Source organism: Prionailurus bengalensis, chromosome A2 (genome assembly GCF_016509475.1).
Source record: "Prionailurus bengalensis isolate Pbe53 chromosome A2, Fcat_Pben_1.1_paternal_pri, whole genome shotgun sequence".
Taxonomy (NCBI): domain Eukaryota; kingdom Metazoa; phylum Chordata; class Mammalia; order Carnivora; family Felidae; genus Prionailurus; species Prionailurus bengalensis.
The window spans coordinates 168,592,004-168,616,592 of NC_057348.1; the positions used below are offsets into that span (position 1 = coordinate 168,592,004).

Here is a 24,589-nt window from a genome sequence, read left to right on the forward strand (position 1 = left end):
TGCGTTCTCTGCTTTGTCTCCGTTTCCTGGTTTGTCTCTCTCTCTTTAGGAGAAAAGAATTTGTTTCTTAAATTGCACATGTGAGTGAAATCATGTGGTATTTGTTTTTCTCTGACTGACCTTGCTGACTCCCTAGCTCCATCCATGTTGTTGCAAATGGCAAGATTTCATTCTTTTTTATGCCCAAGTAATATTCCTCTGTGTGTGTGTGTGTGTGTGTGTGTGTGTGTGTGTGTGTGTGTATCACATCTTCCTTATCCATTCATCACTCGGTGGACACTCGGGCTGTTTCCATATCTAAGCTATTGTAGATAATGATGCTATAAACATCAGGGTGCATGTATCCCTTTGAATTAGCATTTTTATATTCTTTGGGTAAAAACCTAGTAGAGTCATTGCTGGCTCTTACGGTACTTGTGTATTTAGCTTTCTGAGGAACCTGCACCCTGTTCTCCACAGTGGCTGCACCAATTCTCGTTCCCGCCAAGAGCGCACGAGGGTTCCTTTTGCTCCACGTCCTGCCAAAACTTGTCATTTCTTGTGTTGTTGATTTGAGCCGTTCTGACAGGTGTGAGGTGATAACTCATTGTAGTTTTGATTTGTATTTCCATGATAATCTGTGATGTTGAACATCTTGTCGTGTGTCTGTTGACCATCTGGGTCTTCTTTGGAGAAGTGCCCATTTTTTATTTGGATTATTCATTTTTCAGGTGTTGAGTTTTAGAAGTTCTCTATATATTTTGGATACTAACCCTTCATCCGCTATGTCATTTGCAAATATCTTCTCCCATTCCATGGGCGGCCTTTTCAGTTTTATTGTTTCCTTCACTGTGCAGAAGCTTTTTATTTTGATGAAGATTACAGATTAGAGTTTGTGTGTATGCTCTTTTTGTATGTAAGCTCTAGATTTTAATTTGTTCTCTATGACAACCATATTTGATAATTGTTTTTCACAGATCAGGGAAACTCAGGTTAAAAGTACTTTGCCTAAATTTTGAAGTTTGAGCAAACCTAGCACTTAGTCCTGGGGGTGAAGGTTCCTAGACTTTGTATCGCAGACCTGCTGGGCTGCCTGGGGCTTCTGCTCAGTTCTCTGTTTCTTTAGACCACATGCTGTATTGAATTGGTGAGTCTAGGTTCTGAAAGTGAAGAATCCATTTAAAATTCTGAAAGCCTTAATTTTAGGTCCTAGCTAACATATAGCATGTGATTAAAAAATAGAACTTATTTCGAGTTAAATCTTTCTTTTGGGAATAAAGATATGTTAAACGTAAAGTAATGTTTTTCATTGACTAATAAAATTACGGGAGTTTTCTAGAACTCTCATAAGGATATAGAGTCATACATAGAACTTTGTTAAAACACATAGTTTTTTCCCTCTGCTGAGGATATTTTCTTTCTAGGGTTGCTGCTAGAACAATGAAAATATAGGAATACCTTAGTATTCCTTGCTCTAATGAAGCAGGCTTTGGAAGTTTGCCAGTGTATAGCATTTCTTAGTCATATCAGATATTGCTAAGAGCCTTCATTGAAGTGTAAAATGTTTTAGGTTTCATGTCTTTGTTTAAAATTAATTTTGAATTGGGTCCTACTTTCTAGGTATGCAGAGAGTTTAGTAAGAAATAATGGAAAAGATAAAGACTCAAGAAAGAAGGTAAGACATTTATGTTTATTTTATTTTTAAGTTTATTTATTTTGAGAGCGAGAGAGTGTGAGCAGGGGAGGGGCAGAGAGAGAGAAGGAGAGAGAATCCCAAGCAGGTTCCGTGCTATTAGCACGGAACCTGACATGGGGCTTGAACCCACAAACCGTGAGATGATGACCTGAGCTGAAATCAAGAGTCAGACGTTTAACCGACTGAGCCCCCTAGGGGCCCTTATGTTGATTTTCTTAGGCGGCAAGATTAGCCACGAGTGTCTCTTTGTGATTCCCCTTGATAGCAGAGCCTGAGACAGGCCTTGCCAGCAGGGGAGTTTTTCCTGAGTGGGTATTCCAGGAGGACATAGTAGACATATTTAGGTTAAAAGACTCAAATAGATGGAGAGTAGAAAACTGGACAAGATAAAGCATCAGACGGCAAGTGTGTCATTGCTCCAGTGCCTGCCCTAGTGTCAGACAGAAGTGACTCGGAGACAGATATCGAAGGACCTGCGTGATGGTACAACAATTAGCTCACAGGAAGATGCCACAATTATAAGTGCACGTGCACCTAACAAAAGAGCCTTAAGATACAGAACTAAAGGGAGAAATAGAGAAGCTCTACGGTAGCAGAGCCTTTGGCGCCCCTGGTCACTAGCGGATAGAGCAGCAGTGTTTCACGCAGTACATTAGGCCACTTACAGGAAGGGACAAGCTCCTGGAGACATAAATCCCCGCGGCTGCCTCCGAAAGAGTTGGAAGTCAGGCGAGTGAGGGAATTGTGTCAGTATTAAAGTCTTCCCGCAGGGAAGCCTGGGCTCAGGCCTCGCCTGCGAGCTCTGTCTGCAAGCTCTGTCCTACATTTGGCGTCAGCACCAGCACACCGCCCACGGCCCTGCCCTCCCGCCGCGGTCCCCGTGCTGGTGAGCGGTTCTCAGTCTTTGTGTTGCAGCCCCGCTTCATATTTCCCATCAGAGGAGTCTTCATGGAGATGATCGCTGCGAAGTGCCGGGCTCTGGGCTTTTAATTATCATCCAACCATTTTCTTAGTTTGCTGTTTTGTTATTATAGGTAATGTGGCAAGCAGATTTGGGTTATTATTTATGAAGAACAATTTTCTCTGTCACTTTCTTTGGTAGTTGTCTGAAACCCGTGACACTGAGATAATCATCTTTAACGTTTGTGCCAAATTTTTATGTGTCGCTTTATTCCATGTACATACACGAAACACATGTACTTTTACATAAATTAGATCACACGGCATGTGTTGTTTTGACGTGGGTTTGTTTTATTCATTCAGTTTTGGGGGCTGGTTGGAGCACTCACCACCTAAGGAAAAAAAAGTTAGCCTTACAGAGACTGCTTCCCCTGTATTCTTTTCTCTGTGTAATCTTTTACAGCCGCGTATGAATGTTTATATTTGGTAACTGGGGACACCTTTTTTCCTCCATGCACACACACCTCCACTCCCCTGCAACATCTTGTTTTTCCTAGTGCATTGTGGAAACCGTTCAGTTCGAGGGGTGCAGACCTCCCTCACGCTTTTTGTGGGTAAATTCTTGAACTGGAGTTGTTGGATGATAATAATAAGATTTTTTTTTTTTTACTGTTTTCCTTCTATCTCCCACTTCTTTTCATGAGCTCTAGATTGGCACTGTTCATTAGAGTTATAACGTGAGCCACATTTGTAGTTATAAATTTTGTAGTAGTCACATTAAAGAAGCAAAAAAAATTCATTTCAATAATATGTTATAATCAATATTTCTGAAATATCTTTTCAACATGTAATCAATATAAAAAATTATCAGTGAGATATTTTACATTCTTTTTTTTTTTTGCCAGTGGTGCGAAATGTATGATTTTTTTTTTTTCCTGAAAGATTCTTGAAGGTATTTGACAGCTTGTTTTGGCTTATGAATTGGGTCATATGTTTTGTAGCATCGATGCTGAGTGTATCTTCGTTGAATTCTTCAGCATTATGGAAAGCCTACAATATGCCAGAGTAATTTTCTGGACACACGGAGAAGTCCTTATTCTCTTCATGGTCATACACCATGCCGTCTCCAGTCTTATGCACTGAATCGTTGTGGGTAGTGATGTCTAGGACTTGTGCCTTCCTGGTGCCGTGACCACTACAGGATTGGAAGTCAGTTTCCTCACCATTGCAGGGTCACTGGCACTGGGAAGTAGGTCCGGTGGTGCCCCCTTATCCGTGGTTCAGATACCCACGGGGAGCAATGGGCCGGAAGCAGATGACTGTCTTCGGATGTATCATCAGACGTCAGTAGTAGCCCAATGCTGTGTCACACGCCTGCTTACCCCCCTCCCTTCGCCTCATCACGTGGGCATTTCACCATCTCACATCATCACAGGGAGGGGTGAATGCAGGACAGTAGGTATTTTGAGAGAGACACCAGTGTCACATAACTTTTGTTACAGGATATCATTATAATTGTTCTGTTTTGTTATTAGTTATTGTTGCTAATCTTTTACTGTGCCTAATTTATAAATTAAACTTAAATTAAATCATAGGTGTTGTATGTATAGGAAAAAACGTGGCATGTGTACGGTTTGGGACCATCCACGGTTTTAGGCATCTATTGGGGGTCTTGGAATGCATCCCTGTGGCTGGGGGGGGGGGAACCACAATTAGTCCCCATTTCTCAGAGGGGAAAACCGAGGCACAGGATTACTTGCCCTCAGTGACCTTGTTTGTGCATCTCGGGGCCAGAACCCAGGTCTTCAGCCACTGAGGGCAGTGCCTTCATGGGGGACCAGGTGTATCAGTGGTTGGCCTGACCGGCTCTGCTATCTTCCACCAGAGCTGCCGAGAGGGCTCCGCAGTGTGGAAGCAGGCTCTGAGGCCAGGAAGTGCAGAAATTGCGGTAAGGAGAGTATGTCTTTTATATTTTGCCAAAGACATGCTTTTACTCATCATACTTTGCTTTCATAGTGCCTTTTTAGTAGGGTAATCATTATTCCTTTTATTTATTTATTTATTTAATATTTATTTTGAGAGAGAGACATAGCATGAGCGGAGGAGGGGCAGAGAGAGACGGGTGACACAGAATCTGAAGCAGGCTTCAGGCTCCAAGCTATCAGCACACAGCCCGACGCGGAGCTCCAACCCACAAATCGTGAGATCGTGACCTGAGCTGACGTCGGATGTTTAACCGACTGAGCCACCCAGGCGCCCCATCATTATTCCTTTTAGACAGCAGAACATTGGTATGAAGGGAAGGAATAGATTTCAATGACATTTAATTTGCATCTGAGAGTCCTGGGTGGTGCCAAAGGCATCTTGTGTATAGGGCTGGAAGGAGGTGACTGGTTCACTGGGCAGGAGCTTGGATGCCGCGGCCTTCCTCTGTCAGGGAGAGGAGAAGGTTTTGCAAAGAGCATGGCAGGGAGGAGGTTCCAGCTAAGTGAACAGCCAGCCTTTTCGTCTTTGCTCTGTATTCAAATTCAAGAAGGTTGAGGAGGATTGAAGAAGCCAACTAAAAGATGAGATTCGTTATCGGTGAGACAGAGTCAAGGTAACAGATAATTTTCAGAAATATAAGGCAAAACCAGGGAGATCAAGGAAATGGCACTATCCTCTTATAAGAGGAGGTCATTGAGAACTGAGCAGTTCTTTCCAGAACTGACCAGTCAGGCATCAGGCACTGTACTGTCCTAGACTCTGGGCCTAAAGTTCTTTCTTGTCCAGCAAGAAAGCGGGACGAAGGATTAAAATGTGAGAGATGGCTGATGTCTGGGAGGAGACAAGAGCCCCGATTAAGGTCCTTGCTCCGTTTTTATTAGGATCAAAAGGCTTACAAACATGTTGATGGGCGTGCACAAAGAGACAATAAATCTGGGAACATTAACTCATGGGCATGAGGAAAAGGGGGTTTTGAAGATATATGGTGTTAGAGGTTTGGGTCAATATAAACCAAAATCCTGGCCCAGCTCAGGTGGATGTTAACAGCAGACTTGAGGCATCATGTCTGTTTATCTTACCAGCCTAGGGAACAAGACAGAGCTTGCTACCTCAGGGTCAACAAGGCACCTTTCTTTTGCTAATCAGCTCCATTCTGGGCAGCTTCATCCTGCAGTGGCCTATAGCCCTATTTACCTGTTTACTTAATTTGGTCCTTCCTTCCTGTGAGAGCAGCTTTCTGCTATAGTACTAAATTGGGGGGTGAATCCGCCCTGCATACCTAATCTTATTTACTTCATATAGCTTTGTATTGGGGCCTTTGCCCTGCCCTCTCTATCCTGGGACCTCTGCCCTCTCTACCCTGGGGCTTTGGCCCTGCCTTCCCTATCCTGGGGCCTGGGCCCTGCCCCCTCTATTCTGGGGCTTTGGTCCCGCCCTCTCTATCCTGGGGCCTCTGCCCTCCGCCCTCCCCCAACCCCCCCCCCCCCCCCCCCCCCCCCCCCCCCGAATCCTGGGACTCCTGTACCTATTTACCTAATCCTGTTTACCCAAACTTGGGTGTGAGCATTCTATGGCTTTGTAATTCTTTATGCCTTGTGAACCCATCAGTGCAGGCTCAGGGAATTCCTAAGCTTATTCCCCACACTCTGCTTAATGCCACTGATGAAGGAGCAGTTGGGCTCTGCTGGTGGTACTTTTGTTGTCATCGTCTCTGGCTGGGTTTGAGCTCTGCAGAGAAGTGACACATCGGCCCTGCCGACCCCTGGAGGAGAGTCTGGCCCACTCTGGGAGTGTGTTGTTTGCTGGGACGTGTGCAGAGCCCCTGTGGGTGTGGTGTCAGGGGTCCTCGGGAGCTGAACGGGATTTGGCAGTGTGATGCCTGAGATGTGCTTAAAACTTCTGCACACATTTTTGTTTCTCTTATCAGTTAACAGGTGTCTTATCTGTTGGTGCAATAAATGTAATATGTCATTCGCTGTAATATACAGTGACTTTATATGACAGTGTGCCCAAAGGACCTTTTTATGAGTAGTTTTTCCTATAAAGTATCAGCATAAAGTAACTTCCCAACCCCCAGGCAGTGAGGTGTCCTTAATAATCCCGTCAGTCCTGTGCACTTTGAGAAAGTCAGACCAGATATTATCCACTTTGAGGAGCAGCTAGAATCTGTGTGGTGTGAAGTGTTGGTTTTCTGGCACTGTTTACTGCACGGCACTTTATTGGGTTCTAGAAGGCGCCCGGCCACGTCACTGAATGCCTCCCGAACTCCATCTTCTCTTGGCTGGCCCTGTCGTCCTCCTCCAGGCTGTCCGTGCCGTCCTCCTCCTGGCTGGCCCTGCCGTCGTCCTCCTGGCTGGCCCTGCTGTCCTCCTCACACTCAGCACATCCAAGCCATGCTTCCCACCCTCCCCATGGACTCCCTCCCCCACCTCTGTGCCTCTTCTGGTTGAGGTGCCGGCATCCTCCCAGTTTTCACCTGTGAAAACCTGGGGATCATTTCTTTCCCACCGTCGTTCTGCCCCTCTGCACCCAAGCCCAGAGGGTCCCCTTTATTGGCGCGCTTGCTCCCCCTGGGATCAGAGCTGGAGCGCTTCTAGGGAACGTTTGGTGTGGGGGCGCCCTCCAGCAAGGGTGGGGCTACCTAGGTGTGGACGTGGGTGTGCTGTGGTCACATTTCTCTCTCAGAGGGTCTCTGCGCTTGAGTGAACGGGAGGGCGTGCGGCAGGGAGGGTTTGCTGGGCTGAGGATGAGGGGTGGGGAAGGTGCCTTACCTGCGCCTGCGTGACACGGAGGTGCTGTGTTGCGGGTCGGTAGGATGTGGACAAGAGGAGGAATGGCTTCGGGGTGGGAAGGACGAGTTTTCTAAACACGTATTTCATTTTTGCTCCCCTCTTATCCTGGAAACCCGGAATATGTTTCTACTTGGTTTTCCTGGTATCCTCTTACTGTCCTGAAGATCCAGACCAGGGTGGCTTTAGGGTGATCTAAGCCCACCTCCTAAACCCCCAGAGCCCGACGGGGCACGCCTCCCACTGTAGGACTTGGAGAATCCTCCTGGTGAGCCCCAGGCCTGGAGGGCAAAGCCACGAGGCAGGAGCGCTCTGGTTCTGCGGGGCCAGTGTTGGCATAGCCTGTCTGCCCTCCGTGAAGAGAACAGGGACGCTCTGAGAACGCCCTGTTACACATCTCGTCTCAGAAAGGACGAGTTCATTAACTTTTGTCTCTTTATGGTCATACTGGTTAGCGAGGTATTTCTTAAAGAATTTGCAGTTAGGTTATGTTAGTTTTATAAATGCATTTTAAAATTGGGGCACCTGGGTGGCTCAGTCGGTTCAGCGTCCGACTTCGGCTCAGGTCACGATCTCGCGGTTCGTGGGTTCGAGCCCCGCGTCGGGCTCTGTGCTGACGGCTCGGAGCCTGGAGCCTGCTTCGAATTCTGTGTCTCCTTCTCTCTCTGCCTCTCCACCATTTACGCTCTGTCTACCCTTTCTCTCAAAAATAAGTAAACGTTAAAAAAAATTTAAATACATTTTAAAGTTAGCAACATTAAATGAATCTTAGAAAACATATTTTCCCAATCTATTTGCAAAATTCAAATTTGCTATTGAATTTTTTTGTTATGTGTTTGGTTTTTGCCTGCAGGAAATTGAAAAGGAAGACACTGATATAGAAAATGCTGGAACTGATGAATATAAACCTTGTTTGGAAGATGATTTTGAAGTTTGTATAACAGTTAAAATTTTTCTCAGCTTAAAAATAATTTGTTCTTAAAATTTGCTTACGTACAGTAACTTAATGGCTTCATTTCTCTCTGCTACTTTTACTCCACCTGTGTTTCATTTAGGCTTGTTACCGATAACAGGTGCTGGCGCCTGTCAGTGCCACCAGGTGATGGGGTTGAGTGATTTTACAGCTTAACCCATTAAGTGCACTGCATCCAAACGTGTGTGTATGTTTGAATGAATGTACGTGTGAGTGGAGTGTGTATATTTACTTACACACACTCTCACATTCTCAGCACAAAAACGTTCGCGTGCTTCTGTTGTTAAGAGCTGTCCGTGTATGTAAATCTATACAGTGCAGTTCATTTTTAGAGAATAAGGCAGCAGTCCATACAGATTTATAGCTCAGTGGTGTTGAAATCAGTTAACTATAAAAACCTTTCTTAGCCATAATGAGAATTTTGTCTGTTTTAAGTTCTAATTTGTATGTTTTGTTTCGTATGAGTGTTGTTTAAGGTCGGTTTGTCTTAAAGGTTCCAGGGTGTAATTATCGTTTGTAGGACTACGAAGATGACTTTGAGGTTTGTGATGGAGATGACGATGTCTCAAATGAACTGGAACCAAAAGAGAAAATCGAAGAGCTTCCTCTGGCTAGAAAAAAGGAGATACAAGAAATTCAGGAAGCCATTAATGCAGAAAACGAAAGGATTGGCGAGTTGTCCTGCAAACTGTCTCAGAAGCGAGGTCTGAAGGAGGGTGAGAGGGAGGCAGAGACAGGTGCGCATCCGTCTCAGGGGACAGTGGGTGCCCGAGCCTGCACGGTCCTTGTGGGTGGAATTCTTCTAATCTTAGGTGGCAGATGTGTGAGTGTCCCGTGCTCCCACGACGCCGCCAGGCGACTGTAACGTGTGATAGGGACTGTCTTCGGGGAAAACAGCTGCACGCGGCCTCTGGTCAGCGCCTGCAGCCTGCGGGTGGCTGTGAGCCCGTGTCAGCCTGTGGGTGCTCAGGCAGGAACCGCCAGTCCTGGACGCGGCCCTGCTCCCCTTTCCCCGTCTGCAGCACGTGCGCTTGTTTTCTGAGGCCACTGTCTTTGACCTTCCACAAGGAAAGCGTGTCAGCAGGAGGCTCAGGGCCAGCTCGGGGAGACGGGTTCAGGAATGTGGCCCTCCGAACCGGTCTCGAACACTCCTAAGTGAGCCCTTCTTTCTCGGATTTCCTGTGCAAAATTAGAAACGTGTCCAGCTCAAAAATTCGTGGTATCTCCACATGATAAATATTTTAAAAGTAGGAGTAAACATTTTAAAGTCACTGAAAGAGAGTAAGTAATAATTAGTAATTAATACAACTAATTATGATAAGCAGTTAATATGATATAGTCATCCGAGCGAAAGTTAGGCAGAGTGCTTCTTATGCTCCTGTTTTGCATCCTGCTGCAGAGGTAGCAAAACTGAGATGGCAAGTGCAGACGTATAGAATGTTCTCCCAAGTTTGTAGAGAAACCAGCGTCTCTGAAGCCGGGGAAGCTGTCCTGTGTGAAAGAAGTACTTCAGTTGTACAAAATAGCTTCTTTTGTTGTTTTTTTGTTTAGATGCAAACAGTTCCCCTTCCAGAGCCCCTGTTTGTGGAATTTTCATGGATTTTGCGACAGCCTCACGCCGACAGAAGAGTCGGACTCAGGCCCTTAAGCAAAAGTAGGTGTGTTGGGAATTTGTGAAGGGTATTAATGGAATTTTAATGTACTTCAACATAAAGAAAAATAGAGGCCTTCTTTCTTACTTTCACTGCGGACTTTAGGTACATTTTTAGATCGTGCTCCGCTTGTCCACGTTCAGACACCACGTTGCTAGTTAAGTGTGTGCACCTCTGTTTACTCCTGCGGCACCTGGGGGCTTTGCCCTAGGTTGGCTGCCACAGGGTCACAGTCGCGCATTCTCTGAACGCCACGGGCCCTTCTGCCTGTCCGGGGGCCGCTCCCACTCGAGGTCCATCGCCTAGTGCCTCAGTTCCTCGGATGAGGAAGCTGAGGAAGCTGGGACGGTTAAGGGTACGAAGGGTCGGTGACACGTACTGAGTGTGACTTTCCTTCCGTGCCTCAGGCACTGTGCTCCCTGTGCGGTAACTGCTTGGCTCTGCCCCTGCAGCCCCATTTTGTAGATGAGGAAAGTGAGGCTCCAGGTTGACATCTGGTGAGTGGTGGAGCTGAGTTTTGAACTCAGGACTACAAGACGTCACAGTCCAAGCTTATAATTACCGTACATTTATGAATCTGTACTATCAGAAATTTATGGAAGTCAGAGGAGGTAGGCTCAAGTCAAGGGTCTGTCATATTAAATATGATTTAGGAGTAAATGTAAAAATTAAATATGTTTTTAAAAACTGTTTAAAATCCATCATACTATCTAGCTCAGTACATAGCCTTAGTAGGTGCTCAGTAAACTTTCCTGAATGAACAAATAAATCATGAATAATAAGTTTTCACATCCTTTTTGTTGTCCTCATATTTTGGACCTCCTATTGAGGTAAGTAAAACCAGTTTTTGCCACTATGGCTAGGGTTTGTTTTTCCTTTAATCTCATTCAAGTCTTGGATACTCCATCTGGTTTAAAATAATTTTTATAAATTCAGAAACAATCAGAACCACACAGTGTTCTTATGTTTAGGCATATATATAAAGGTTGTATATACGTGTGTGTGTATATATATATATGTGTGTGTGTGTGTGTGTGTGTGTGTGTGTATAAAGTTATATATATGTTTAGGCATCTATATAAAGGTAAGATAAAACTATATTTTACAAAGCAAGAAGATGAATATTTCCAAGTTCTGTATAGTGATTGTCACAGGCTCTAGAGTTAGGGGTGTGTCAGGGAGGGGCCCTAAGTGGGTACAGGCTGCCCCTAGTTTTCGTGGTCCTGACATCAGGCAGCATGTCCTGGGACGTTACCATATCGTGATACCTCATGTGTACACATATCACATGCATTTTTTAAGCTCAGAAATTACACTAAATATGGGGGACTGGAGGCAATAATTTGGGAAGATGGTGACAGTGGTCAGAGAATAAGGTTATGCAAAGGTGGCAGTTACTGGCAAAGCCCAAAATGGGTGCACAAGGAAGAAAGGAGCAGATCTCCTTTGCAAGGTGCCCAGGTGGTGGGGGACCATTCACCACCTGCAGACTGAGCAGCACCTGTGTGGAAATCACAGAAAGGAAAGAAAGGAAACTGTGCCCAGGCCGAGCTCGTATTCCACTGGGGGTGAGCAGTGAAGACAGGGACTGGTCCTGGGCATGCCACGTTAGGGCGGCTGGAAGGAGGAGGCCAGAGGGAACCATGTGCCAGCAGTGTCTTGGCAGCCTCACCGGGCAGGAGGGGCGACGGGCCGGGTCATGTGATGCGTGGCCACGTCCTGTCTGGTCATCTCGGAAGAGTGGCCTAAAGGACAGCACACACCTGGCCAGCTGTGCTCTGGCCACAGCCCAGGTGACATCACAGAATGTAACCCTTCTGGTTGAGACATCAATTCATGGAGTAAAGTAATTGCTGTCCGTGAAATTTCTAGAGTGCACATATTGTAACTTTATTTTGTGTTCACTCAGGTGCACTGAATTAGAAGAATCAAAATTTGGTTCGTTCTGTTTTCGCACTGTTGATGCACATGACCGTGTTATTTTTAACAACTCTTAAATACCTGAGACTCGCACGCACACAAAAACTCGGTCTTTGACAGCTACCTGCATCTGATCATAAGGTTCCTTGCACTCTCTCTGTCCTTCCCTTTGCATACTATTCAATTTAACTTTTGTCTCGTTTCCAATTTTGAAGGGCACGCAGTACAAAACTGCTTCGGCTCATTGACTTGGATTTTTCACTCACTTTCTCTCTCTTGGACCTACCACCAGTAAATGAGTATGACATGTATATCAGAAACTTCGGGAGAAAAAACACCAAGCAGGTTAGTAGAAGACGTATTCACGGGGTGACGGAATGCAGGTGGCGCACACTAAGGTGTACTTGAGCTGCCCCGTGTCTCGTCTCCGAACGCTAGAGCTTGGGGGTAGTGTGTGGAGGGGGTGGACTTGAGGAAGAAGGGACCCCTTTGTCACGTGGCTCTCACTAACCCAGAGCCCATGCAGGCGTTCCCAGGGCTCCAGAGCAGGGGTGTATGGCCCACGTGGGACGGGGCACGCTCCCAGACTCACAGATGGTTTATTTAAAGTCCAGCAGAACGTTAAGTCTGTCGCGTTCCACCCGCCCTCCCACGCAGGTCTCCGGGTGCCAGGCCCCCGTCCCTGTCGGCCTTCCTCTCATTTACCTGTGGGTGCTTCATCGCCCGCGTCTATTCTCTAGGGGACTCCTTCCCTCAGGACTTACGCTGTACCTCTCTCTTATTCCAGAGCTCTCTACCCACACCACACAACTAGTTACGGAGCCGTCTGACCTCCCAGCAAGGTTGTAAAGTGTCTGAAGTCAGGAATCACCTCTTAGGTTTTCGTTCTGTCCCCGATGGCGTCAGCAGTGAGCAGGTGCCTGTGTTAGGTTATCATTCTGTCCCCGATGGCGTCAGCAGTGAGCGGTGCTTGTGTTAGGTTCCTTCTGTCCCCGATGGCGTCAGCAGTGAGCGGTGCTTGTGTTAGGTTCCTTCTGTCCCCGATGGCGTCAGCAGTGAGCGGTGCTAGTGTTAGGTTCCTTCTGTCCCCAGTGGTGTCAGCAGTGAGCGGTGCTTGTGTTAGGTTATCATTTTGTCCCTGATGGTATCAGCAGTGAGCGGTGCTTGTGTTAGGTTCCTTCTGTCCCCGATGGCGTCAGCAGTGAGCGAGTGCCTGTGTTAGGTTATCATTCTGTCTCCAATGGCATCAGCAGCGAGCGGGTGCTTGTGTTAGGTTATCATTCTGTCCCTGATGGCGTCAGCAGTGAGTGGGTGCCTGTGTTAGGTTATCCTTCTGTCCCCGATGGCGTCAGCAGAGAGCGGGTCTGGGGTGTGGTCGCCATCTGTCACAGGGTGGCGGGAAGAAGGTCACAGAGTGAAGCTCGGAAAGCTGGCTTCACAGATGGCTCCCTTAGGCCTGCAGTGGAGTATTTAGCTTCTTTGCTCATCGTCCTCGTCTCACAGCTATTAGGAACAAAATGATCTTTGCCGAAGCACGTACCTGTTGGAAACCCGAGTTGTGTTTGGTTTTGCAGAGCCAGTAGGTTCTAAGAGGATAGGATGTTGGTGTGCTAGGTGGCAGTACTTTCTTTTTGTTTTTTTTAAGTTTACTTATTTCTTTTGAGAGAGAACATGCATGTGTGAGCAGGGGAGGGGCAGAGAGAGAGAGGGAGAGAGAGAGAGAGAGAGAGAGAGACACAGAATCCCAAGCAGGCTCCATGCTGTCGGCACAGAGCCCAGTTCAGGGCTCGATTGCAGGAACCTGAGATCATGACCCGACCTGAAATCAGGAGTCTGAGACTCAACCACCAGAAGAGCCCCCCAGGTACCCCCAGGGGGCACTGTTTCCAAACCAAAGCTAAATTGTTTTGCTCTGGATAAGGGAGTGTCTGTGTTGTGTGGACAGAGGTCCAAGCCCTTGGATTCCCGCTGGAAGACTTAAGTGGGGGGGACCTGTGCTCGAATAAAGACTAAGGACGGCGGGAGGGAAGCAGCCATCACGGAGCAGTTTCTTGAAAGGAAAGTTCACTCTCCAGGTGGGAGAGCCGTCAGCTTCCCCGCTGGAACCAGGCTGGAACCGCCCGGGTTGCCTTGGGTTTGGATGTTACTGGTCTCTCCGGGCTAGGAGGAGCTGGGAGGGGCTGGGGCTGCTGCGGGGTTGTCTCTGAGGGTCGTGCTTCCGACCCTTGGGGGAACTCCTTCCCCAGACTGGGAGGGGGGTCATCTGACCCTCCGAGGTTTGTGGGAAACTCGGAGCAGCCTTTCTGTGTCTGGGGAAGGCCTGTGCCCTCAGTGTGCATGCATCATGTCGAGTCTAGGGGTTCCCGGGGTGGGATGGAGGAGGGCTGCGGGCTCTGGGTCTGTCAGCCCCAAGGCCTTGGAAGCCACGAGGTCAGGACCTTGAGCTCCAGGGTTTTAATGTGCAGCTTTCGTGTCATCACTGTTCTTGCCTCCAGCTGGTGCCTCACCCTTCCCTCCTAGGACTGGGGACTCTGCATCCCTTCCAGCACCCTTCGCTGGTCTACCTGACAGTCTGGGGTGACTTTCTAAAACATTTGAGACCCAAGTGGTCTTTGCAAGATGGTTATTTATGTCTTGATACTTTTGGGAAAAGCAAGAAGACTCATTATTAACTTTACCATTTTTAATTTTTTTTCCAGTAATGAGAAATTGCTCTGAAGTTGAGGTGTGGTGCTAATTCCAGCGTATCTTTTTGTTAAGGCATATGTTCAGTACAATGAAGATAATGTTGACAGAGACACCCAGACCGAAGAGGTAGAGACCAAGGGAGTGTGGAGCCAGCACCCGGCAGAGGGCACGGCCGTGTCAGGGGGTGAGCAAGCCTTTGCTCTTGACCGTTGAAAGGGCCGTGTCTTTACATTAATTTTGGTATTGTGTTCATGACCTTTCTTGTCCTTTCTTCTTAGACCTTTCTCTTGGGTTGGGTGGCTAGTGTGTGACAAGGGCAACACCCAGTATTCTCTACAAGCTTTAGGGAACCACTACCCTTAGTGTGGAGCTGGAGGCCCAGTCTGGGTCTTGACCAGGGTTTATAACACTTTTATTCCTCAACATCGGGAGAGTCCACATTCCAAACAAGCACTTGTAAATGGGCTTTGGAGCCCTTTCTGCTCTTAAGTTGGGGCCAGCCTGTCCTCATGTATTAGGTGCAGTCTGCAGGCGTGTCGCCTGGTACAGAGGGAAGGCCCAAAGGATACACGCCGTCCTGCTTGGGAACAGTTGCTTTCCCAGGACGTGACCCTCCGGCTGGGGCCCCAGCTGCCGCTTTCCTCGGTTGAGCTGTGTGGAGAGAAAAGAGGGGACCCGAACATGAGACTTACGTAATGATTGCATTGATGCCTTTATTCTCCTTGCTGCATTTCAGTAGGGTCCTGCGTACAGACTATCTGTAAAACAAGACGCAGTTGTGTTTGAAAAAACCGCGGTAGATCTAGAGAATGCGATGTAAAATTCTTCGACTTTTCCCTCCAGGACTCTTAGCATTCGTTTCTAACAACTCTTTGAACCCTAAGCCGTGTGAAACATGATGGTAGTCGGTTGGTTCAGCACAGCCTGGTCTCTTTAGGGAGTGGCAGTGGAGATCCCTGTGACACTGGTGCCCCGAAGGTCAACACGCCCAGGCTGTCCCGCTTCCTTCGGGCTGCTTGCCAGGTACGCGCTGCCCTGTGTCCATCGCACCCTGGCCCCCGCGGGCACGTGTCCCACACGTGCGTGTCAGCTGCTTACATTTTAAAATAAATACAGACTAAAAAACAGATAGTAATATTAATTTGTCAAACGAATAATATTAAATGGTCAAGGCATACACTAGGGTGTTTGAAATTAGTAAATTCATAACTTTTCAACTGATTGTGGAAATTTACAAAATATACACAAAGATGAAGGGAAGGGTCTGTTGAAGCCCATGTCTGTTGTTAGTTGTCACCTCATGGCTGGTGGTCTCATGGGAGCCCCTCCTCACCCCGCCCACCCCCAGCTGTTTCTATGTAGGCCACAGTCCCCACGCAGGGGACTCGCTTCAGGGCGAGGCTCTTACAATAGCAGTACTCCTCAGAAGCATCAGGAAGGAAGTCACTCCTATTTCCTCAGTTGTCTCCTGTGTCTGTGTCAGCAGCGAGTGTGGGTTTGGAGTAAGCCTGTGTCCATCTTCCATCTGGACGTATGGTAGTCACTCCCTCCCCGTGCTGTGTTACGGAGAGAGTCTTTGCTGTGGGAGATCGATCGTACTCCCCACGTAATTTTAAATTTTAGGGTGAGTTCACGGGGAGCTACGAGGAGAGCCGTTGTGAGCAGGGTGAAGCGGGGGGGTTGGGCTGGAGCAGGGGTGAGTGAGGACAGAGCGGGCCGGGTCAGGGGTCAGGGCCGGCCTGGCCCTCCCGGCTCTCCTTCCTTTTCTGCGGCTCGTCCTCCCCGCTGGTCCCGTCAGGTCTCCTGACTCTGCCATGTCTCCCTTTCCCGTCATCACCCTACAAGTGACCTGTTAGAGCTGTTCCGCTGACTTCCTGCTCAGCGTGTCCTCACGGGGCCCCGGGAGGTCAGCGTGCTGTGTGTACGACATTCTTTACACCCCTTTCTTAGACAAGACAACAGAGGTGGCCAGCCTTTTTCCTCCTGTTATTTTTAGCACGGTGTTTACTGTAAAAAATGACACCTAACGTTAAATAATAACGGCTGTCCTGTGGAGTTCACATTAATGGAACTTTACCTGTTAGTTTCTGTTATGGCTCGGAAAGGGCAACCTAGTTTGAAGTTTCATTCTGTTCGTCTCCGTGACGTCTTGGAGTTAAACAGTTGTTTTCAGAGACGGAGGCACAACGTTATGATTTGTGTGTTTTGTTTTTTTCTCGTGAGAGTGAATACGTTCGAAGTGTTCACGAGAGACCGTTCACTGTCTCTGAAAGGTGATTGCGGTTTTGCTGGAAGAGGACCGTATGGCAGCGGAGCCCAGCTGGAGCCCCGCAGCACAGGACAGCGCCCTGCGTATCAGTGACAGCGCCTCCCAGCTGAATACCAGCCTGCCGTTCCTCCAGAGTAAGGGGCTGACCTCCGCGCGCTTTTAAGTCTAATCCCCAGCGTTTCTGCTGGAATAACCGTCTTTACTGTGGCATCCCGTGTTAGCGTCATGGGAATTAGATTCGGCATCTGCGAACTCTGACGGGCAAGGTCGGTTTTCGTGTAAATGTGCGTTAGAGTCACATGGACGCCCGCCGGAGGCGATGGCGGGAGGGGGGTGGGGGGAGGCATGGTGCCATAGTTAAAAGTGGAAGCTGAGGTTCTGTGTGTTTGTTTGAAATCGTATTTTTCAGTCCTGTTCCTGGGCTTCTCTTGGTTTCTTGGAGTGGGGGGGCCCTGGGGAGCTGCACGAGGGGGTGTTCAGTGAGCGCCCTCCGCTGGCCCCAGGGCACCACGTGCTGAGCAGAGGACGCCCGGCCGCCACGCACGTGGGACCGTCTCAGTGACTTCAAACAAGCTGCATTTGCACGGCCACATTTCTGTTTCTTGAGCTGGTCACCTCTTTGCTTTGGTTCCGGCTGGTGAGGCGGTGGCCCCGCCCTGGTCCTGGTCTTTGTGAGGAGGGAGAGGAAGGCTATTCGTTTAGTTTATTAAATAGTTTGTTTATTGTGCCGTACTTACACAGAAATAGTGTGCCTCGTAGAAAGAATAAAAATGTATTCAGAGTTCTAGCTGACAGCAAATAAAACTCCATGTTTTACTCGGGGGGCCCAGCGGCCGGCCTCACCGGGTGCTCCCAGGCCTGGGGGAAGCCTGGGTGCCACTTGATCTGGATGTTTCTTCTGTCCTGCCTGCGGTTTAGACATTTCGATTCACGTTTGTTCCTTTGCATTTAACATTAACAAAAGTGGAATTATTAGTTAAAAAAACAACAACTCATGTTCTTTGGAGTTTTTTGTTTTTAAAAGGTAAGAGTTACTTTACTGGAAAAATAGTGAATCACTGTATCTACAGTGTTCAAAACATGCGTGTTCACACTCCCACACCCCTCCTCACCCCAGTAAATGGGAGTGAAAGATGTACTTTTTCTGGGAGCTGGGGAGTGACAGCAGCTTTACAAAAACAGAGGGAGCTTGGGTTATATACATGCATCTAGAACCCTTTGTGAGAGACCATGAGGCACGTTTGTTCTCACAGGACAGGGCCCCTTGGTGTGGTGTGAGTTGGCCGTGTGAACAGTGTGGCGGTTTTTCTTGTTTGTTTTGTGTTCCAGTGGCATGGATTTTGAGACACCAGAAGGAAAATGGGATTAGATGACAGATGTCTGACAGAGTGAGGAGTTGTCTCACCTGTGAACCTGGGACTTGGTCACATTATGCCCCAGTCTGTTCCCCTCACTGATCCGGGCAGTGCTGTCCTCACTGTTCACACACCCGCCACAGAATGATGTGGCCAACACTGGCCTGCACTTTCTTTCATCTAAGTGGACGGAAGTCCTGCCCTCCAGTGGGGGGGGGCAGGTCACACAGACAAAAACTGGAGAAAAAGTGAATGTGACTCGTCACAGGGGGAAGGAAAACACAGCTGGGAGGAGAGGGAGTGTCCGGGCCGGCTGGTGTGAAATGGCCTTGCTGTGTGAAAGCCACACGCACCGAGAGTCTCAGCAAGGCATGAAAGGGACCCACTGAGGTGACCTGACTCTAGGTCACCTCCGGGTGACGTGGTTCTCTGGGAGTAGCTAGTAGATAAAGTGTGGCCTGCACCGAACGTTAGTAAAACCTTGAGGCCCACTTGAGCCTTTTTCAGGAAGAGCTGTGGCCACTTGTTAAAACCCAGATTTCAGGCGCGGCAGCTTTGAGAGGATTATGTTTGTTTCTTCATTAAGGGGGAATTTATTTGAATATTTCTAAAAAAAGTGTTTATTTTGAGAGAGGGAGAAAGAATCTAGTGCAGGAGCAGCAGAGGGCCAGAGAGAGAGAGAGAGTGAGAGAATCCCAAGCAGGCTTCACGCTCAGTGTGGAGCCGGATGTGGGGCTCGATCTTATGACTGTGGGTTTGTGACCTGAGCTGATATCAAGAGCTGGGCGCGTAAGCGACTGAGCCACCCTGGTGCCCCTATTTGAATATTTTTAAGTATGTTAATTGAACATGGATTCTGGAAGACACTAAAATGCAGAAGTACTTTTCTCATTTTTCCCCCCAGATCGGAAAGTGTCCTGCTTATGTGCCTCTCAGGTGCAGAGGCAGACAGTGGTATCTGTCCACGGGCCACCTGGAGCAGCATTTGATCCCGCGCTGGATGGCAGATACGTGCTGTGTGTGTGGGATATCTGGCAGCCTTCAGGGCCGCAGAAGGTCCTGATATGTGAGTCAGAGGTACAGCTCCGGAAGTTGTAGGTTTGTATGAGAGGAGGGGCGGGGTGTCAGGGGGACAGCAACACAGGACTACAGGGACGTTCAAGGTCATTTCTTTCTCTCCCTGGCCATCCTTAGCTATGTGCAGGTGTGACGGGACACGTGCACGTGTCTGTTTTGACTCTAGAAACTCTTAAAGGATCAACTCAGACTGAAGAGATCCAGGGTTATCACGGCCTTCCATTGGGGATGAAGATGCTGGCCACCCCTGGCATGGCTCTGGGACCCCAAAAGTGTCCTGTTTTGGCTTGCACTGTTTGAGTTATGGATATTTTAGGGGTTTCTTAACGGGCTTAAGGTTTTTGGAGTCTTCAGTCTCCTGCCTCTCCCAGCCCCTCATCACCAGGGCTGTGGCTGAGCTCCACACGGGTACAGTGGGAGAGCCGCCCTTTTGCATTTTCCTGTTCATCTGCTCCTTGACCTCAGAGTCCTCAATTCTCACCAAGGCTGGCGGAAAGACTAACTTATAGGTGTCAGGTTTCGGGGCTCGAAAGGCAGGTTTTATAATATAGGTTATAAATAAAATGACGAAAGAGAGCTTTGCCATCCTGGGCCCGGCTACTTGGGTTGAATGGAGAGGGGTTGTGGTGCCCAGTTGTGTGCGAGGCCCCCGTGTCTGTGCCCCCCAGTCCTGCGAGGGTGGCTCATCCTCCCCGCTTTCTACCTGGTGCTGATGCGGACTCACGCCTGCTACTGTGCACCCCAGCTTCCAGGTGGAGGGTTCACGGGGGCAGCATGGGAAATGGAGAGGGCTGGTGCTTCTGTGACCGTGGCCTCATGTTTTCAGACTCCGGCTTTCTGTGTGTGTCATTCCAGGTCACGTGTTGCTGCTTTAGCCCTTTTAAAGCCTTTTTACTGTTTGCTGGAACAGTGCACGGCTCAGTCCTCGTGTGGGACCTACGAGAAGACTCCAGAATACATCACTATGTGAAGCTGGGTGACTGCTTCTGGACGTTCAGGACAGCAACGTTTTCTACTGGTCAGTGACACCCACCTGCCTGTCCGGTGTCTTCTAGAAAAGCCGTGACAGATTTTAGGAACATCTGTAGTTTGTTTGAATTTATTCATTCAGATTGCCCCAGGGGGTGGGGTCTGACCTACAAGCAAAAGAGGCATTTGGCAAATAGTAAAAACAAAAATCCACCTAGGCCCTGCTTAGCTGGTGGCCAACAAGATTAGGATGCTCTTTCATGTTAATTTCTGGATTCCAGTTCTCAATGAAATAACTTTTAGTTTTAAATTAGCTTAAGGCATGTTGGTATGTGTGTGTTCCATGGCTTAGTTAACCCCCCTAATGCTTGAAGTACATGGCAAGTTATTCACTTCTTGGGGGATGAAAGAATCCTGAACATCTGCATCTGCCAAGATCTTTAGGTTAACAGGAATCCTTCCTGCCGTGCCATTGCAGCCACAGCCAACCACCCCAGCCAACCACCACAACCACCCACCACAACAAACGACCACAGCCACTCACCACAACAGCCAACCATCACAACCGCCCACCACAACAACCAACTACCACCACCAACCATCACAACCAACCACCTCAACCATAACAGACAACCACCCACCACAACAACCATCACAACCAACCACCACAGCCAACCACCACAACCAACTACCATAACTACTCACCCCAACCACCACCCACAATAACCAACTACCACAACCAACCACCACAACCGCCCACCACAACAACCAACTACCACCACCAACCATCACAACCAACCACCTCAACCATCATAACAGACAACCACCCACCACAACAACCAACTATCACAACCAACCACCACAGCCAACCACCACAACCAACTACCACAACCACCACCACAACCACAACAACCAACTACTACAACCAACTACTAAAACCACCCCCCACAACCACCCACAATAACCAAGTGCCACAACCAACCAGCACAGCAACCAATCACCACAACCACCACCATACTTGACCACCATAACCACCAAGCCTTGGTAGACACTCTGTGTTCTGGGGCTTCCTCAGTAGCCCCAGTGTCATTTTGCAGACATTGATTGCTTAATGCCTGTCTTGGCTTGCTTCCCCTCTGCTCAGGGGGAGCAGAAGCTTGTCCCCGGTCACACTAACTTCGTGGCAGGGCCTGCACTCAGACCCCATTGTCTTCAATGTGTCTTTCTTTCTGTTCCTGCCCTGTACTCCACCTGCACTTGGTTTCCCATCTCCCCTTTCCCACCAGCCACTAATCATTCTTCTGTCTCCATAGTTCTACTTTTTCCGGATGTCAAATAAATGGAATCATGCAAATGCGGATCCTTGAGTCTGGCTTCTTTCACTTAGCATCCTGCATGTATGGGTCGTGGTGCTGCTCTGTGCACCAGCAGCTCACTCCTCCGCTGCGTGTACCATGTTGTTGACTCGGCCACCGGGTGATGAGCATTTGGTTAATTCCAGTTGTTGGTGACTGTGAATAGAGCGTGCATCAAGGGGCCTGTACCACGCTGCTTGGACCATTTTGCAGTCCCAGCAAACTGTGAGCTCCAGGTGCCCACCGTGCTACCAGATTTTTAGCCATTCAGATGGGTGTGTAGTCGTGTCTCATTGTGGTTTTAATGTGCGTTTCCTGATGATATATGACAAATGGAAACTTTTCGTAGTCTTTTTTGCCACGGTGTGTCTTCTTCAGGGACGTGTCCTTTCAGGTGTTTCGTACATTTTTAACAGTGATTTGTTGCCTTCTTATTGTTGAGTTTTAAGAGTGTTTGTTTGTTTGTTTTTGGTTTTTTGGTTTTGTTTGGTTTGGGGTTTTTTTGGGGTAACGGTCCTTTATCAGGGGTGTCTTTGCTGGTATTTTTCCCAGGCTGTGGCTCGTCTTCTCATTTCTTACCAAGTGACCTTTAAACTTTCTGTTCCCAGTCTCCCTCCATGAGAGTTTAATACGACACATGCTGCATATCTGTTTACATAGTATACGCATAACTGTGTTTTATACCGTTTACTGGTTATTTTACCAGTAAAAGATGGGTTTATTCGGGAATGGCAGAGAGTTGCAGTCTAGGACAAGCATGCCACGGCAGAACCATGGGCAAGTCCAACAGAGGAGAGGCACGTTACTTTATGGAGAAGGAGGAAGTTGGGAGGGTCGTTTTGAAGGGAAGCCCGTTGGAGGAAAGCAGGGGTTCAGGGCGATGAGGGGTCTCACTGGCTGAGCTGTGGGAGTGGTGGGTTTCCTGTAGGAGCCGCAGTGCACACTTTCCCCTGGTGGGGCCCGTGCCTGGTGGTTCTGTCTGTGGAGGGTTCTGATGTTGGGTCTGTAACCAGTGGTTGTTCCGTGATTGACACTGAGTGGTGGGCTCCCCCTTCCAGCCTCCCCTCCTGGCCTCCCCAGTCCCTTTATTCATTTTCATAATGCATGCAAAATGTTGTTTGGTCCCCCGACAACCAATTTTTGCCTCTTTGGTGGCAATGTTGCTGCTGTTGAGAATGTTTGAGTTATAGGTACCTTGTGGGTTTGAGGCTGTTACAAAAGTTAGCTTTTAAAAACGTGCATGTTTTTGGGGCGCCTGGGTGGCTCAGTCGGTTAAGCGTCTGACTTTGGCTCAGGTCATGATCTCACTGTTTGTGGGGTCGAGCCCCGCGTCAGGCGCTGTGCAGACAGCTCAGAGCCTGGAGCCTGTTTCAGATTCTGTGTCTCCCTTCCCCTCCTCTGCTCATGCTCTCTGTCTCAATACTAAATAAACATTTTTTAAAAATGTGCATTTTTTCTAATTGTTCTCAATGTTACTAATTAACATTTGAATTGACCATGTTCTAAACACTGAACTATATGTTTTTTAAATTTTATTTTAACATCTATTCATCCCTGAGAGTGAGAGAGACAGAGCATGAGCAGGGGAGGGGCAGAGAGAGAGGGAGACACAGAATCTGAAGCAGGCTTCAGGCTCCGAGCTATCTACACAGAGCCGACGTGGGGCTCTAACTCACAGATGGTGAGATCATGACCTCACCAAAGTCAGACGCTTAACCGACTGAGCCACCCAGGTGCCCCCTGAACTATAGTTTTTAAACTATATGCAGGCAGGGCACCTGGAGTCTGTGTCTCCCTCTCTCTCTGTCCCTGCCCTCCTCTGTCTCTCTCTCTGTCAAAAATTAAAAAAAACAACAAACATTAAAAAAAATTTTAACTATATACAGAGATGTTACTCTACTAAAACACCTCCTTCATTTTCTTTTGCCAGCTAAATATTGTCACTGGAACCAGCCAAGTTTCACTAAGCTCCCAGTGCTGGGAGAACCATGGAGCTTCTGACCCAGGCTGTGCATGCCACCCCCTCGCCCCAGCATGGCCCCTCCCAGTGTCGTCCTCCTGCAGGCCCCTCCAATGTGTGCCTCTGCAGTGTGGCTCCCTAGTATACATCCTACCCAGTGCACAACCCCCTCCCAGTGTGGCCCCCTACTGTACAGCCCCCCAGTATGTGACCCTGCCAGTGTGCTCCTCTCTAGCATTTTCCCCACCCCCAGCTGGCATCTGTTTAGTGCACAGCCCCCTTCCAGTGTCGTCCCCCTAGTGCACAGCTCCCCCTAGCATGCGGTCCCCCCAGTGCATAGGCCACCCCCTTCCTCAAGCTCCGTGAACTGGAACCTTGTCCGTTCCTCACCAGTTTTTTTTCCAGGGTTCAGCCCCAGCTCCCATCTTATTTCTTGCTATTTTCTTCCTTTTTCTCCTTTTTTTAATATTTATTTTTTAGAGAGAGAGACAGAGACAGAGCATGAGCATGAGCAGGGGAGGGGCAGAGAGAGAGGGAGACACAGAACTTGAAGAGGGCTCCAGGCTCTGAGCTGTCAGCATAGAGCCCGATGTGGGACTTGAACTCGCGAATTGCTAGTTCATGCCTTGAGCTGAAGTCTGACGCTTAGCCGACCGAGCCACCCAGGTGCCCCGATTTCTTGCTATTTTCTCTCCATTTCTATACTGGGTTTCTGATTTCAGGTGTTTTTGTTCGTTTGCTTGCTTACTTTAAGTACATTTCCAAAAGCTTTTTGAAGCGATGTGCTGCAACATGGACTGTTGAACTCTGGGCTTCTGTTCAGTGCTCGTTTGGGGGTGAGAGAATTTTCATCTGCTCAAATGCTTTGATTTGCACTTGTATTTTCTTCTTACAGCAGTTCTCAGTGGAGTTTGTCTTGATTTTTTTCTTACTCTTGCACATTCGGTAGATGGATATTCTAGGTCAAAGGAACTTCATTCCGTTAGTGTGTGAAGTGTCCTTTCTTTACTGGGTGGTGCGC

At 48.2% G+C, this 24,589-nt stretch overlaps 1 protein-coding gene across 5 annotated transcripts in view; it reads left to right on the forward strand.

Annotated features, from left to right (window-relative positions):
- DYNC2I1 (dynein 2 intermediate chain 1) overlaps window positions 1-24,589 on the forward strand; it is a 69,469-nt gene that overhangs the window by 19,418 nt on the left and 25,462 nt on the right. For 2 of the 5 annotated variants that reach the window (XM_043590062.1, XM_043590063.1), the window contains exons 7-17: window positions 1,600-1,654; window positions 4,461-4,523; window positions 8,204-8,281; window positions 8,844-9,060; window positions 9,875-9,977; window positions 12,111-12,240; window positions 14,656-14,767; window positions 15,521-15,606; window positions 16,857-16,986; window positions 19,112-19,284; window positions 20,140-20,302. In XM_043590062.1, the coding sequence (XP_043445997.1) occupies window positions 1,600-1,654; window positions 4,461-4,523; window positions 8,204-8,281; window positions 8,844-9,060; window positions 9,875-9,977; window positions 12,111-12,240; window positions 14,656-14,767; window positions 15,521-15,606; window positions 16,857-16,986; window positions 19,112-19,284; window positions 20,140-20,302 (1,310 nt within the window). The remainder of the gene's footprint in view (window positions 1-1,599; window positions 1,655-4,460; window positions 4,524-8,203; window positions 8,282-8,843; window positions 9,061-9,874; window positions 9,978-12,110; window positions 12,241-14,655; window positions 14,768-15,520; window positions 15,607-16,856; window positions 16,987-19,111; window positions 19,285-20,139; window positions 20,303-24,589) is intronic. The other 3 variants (XM_043590064.1, XM_043590065.1, XM_043590066.1) reach the window with 3 other exon arrangements.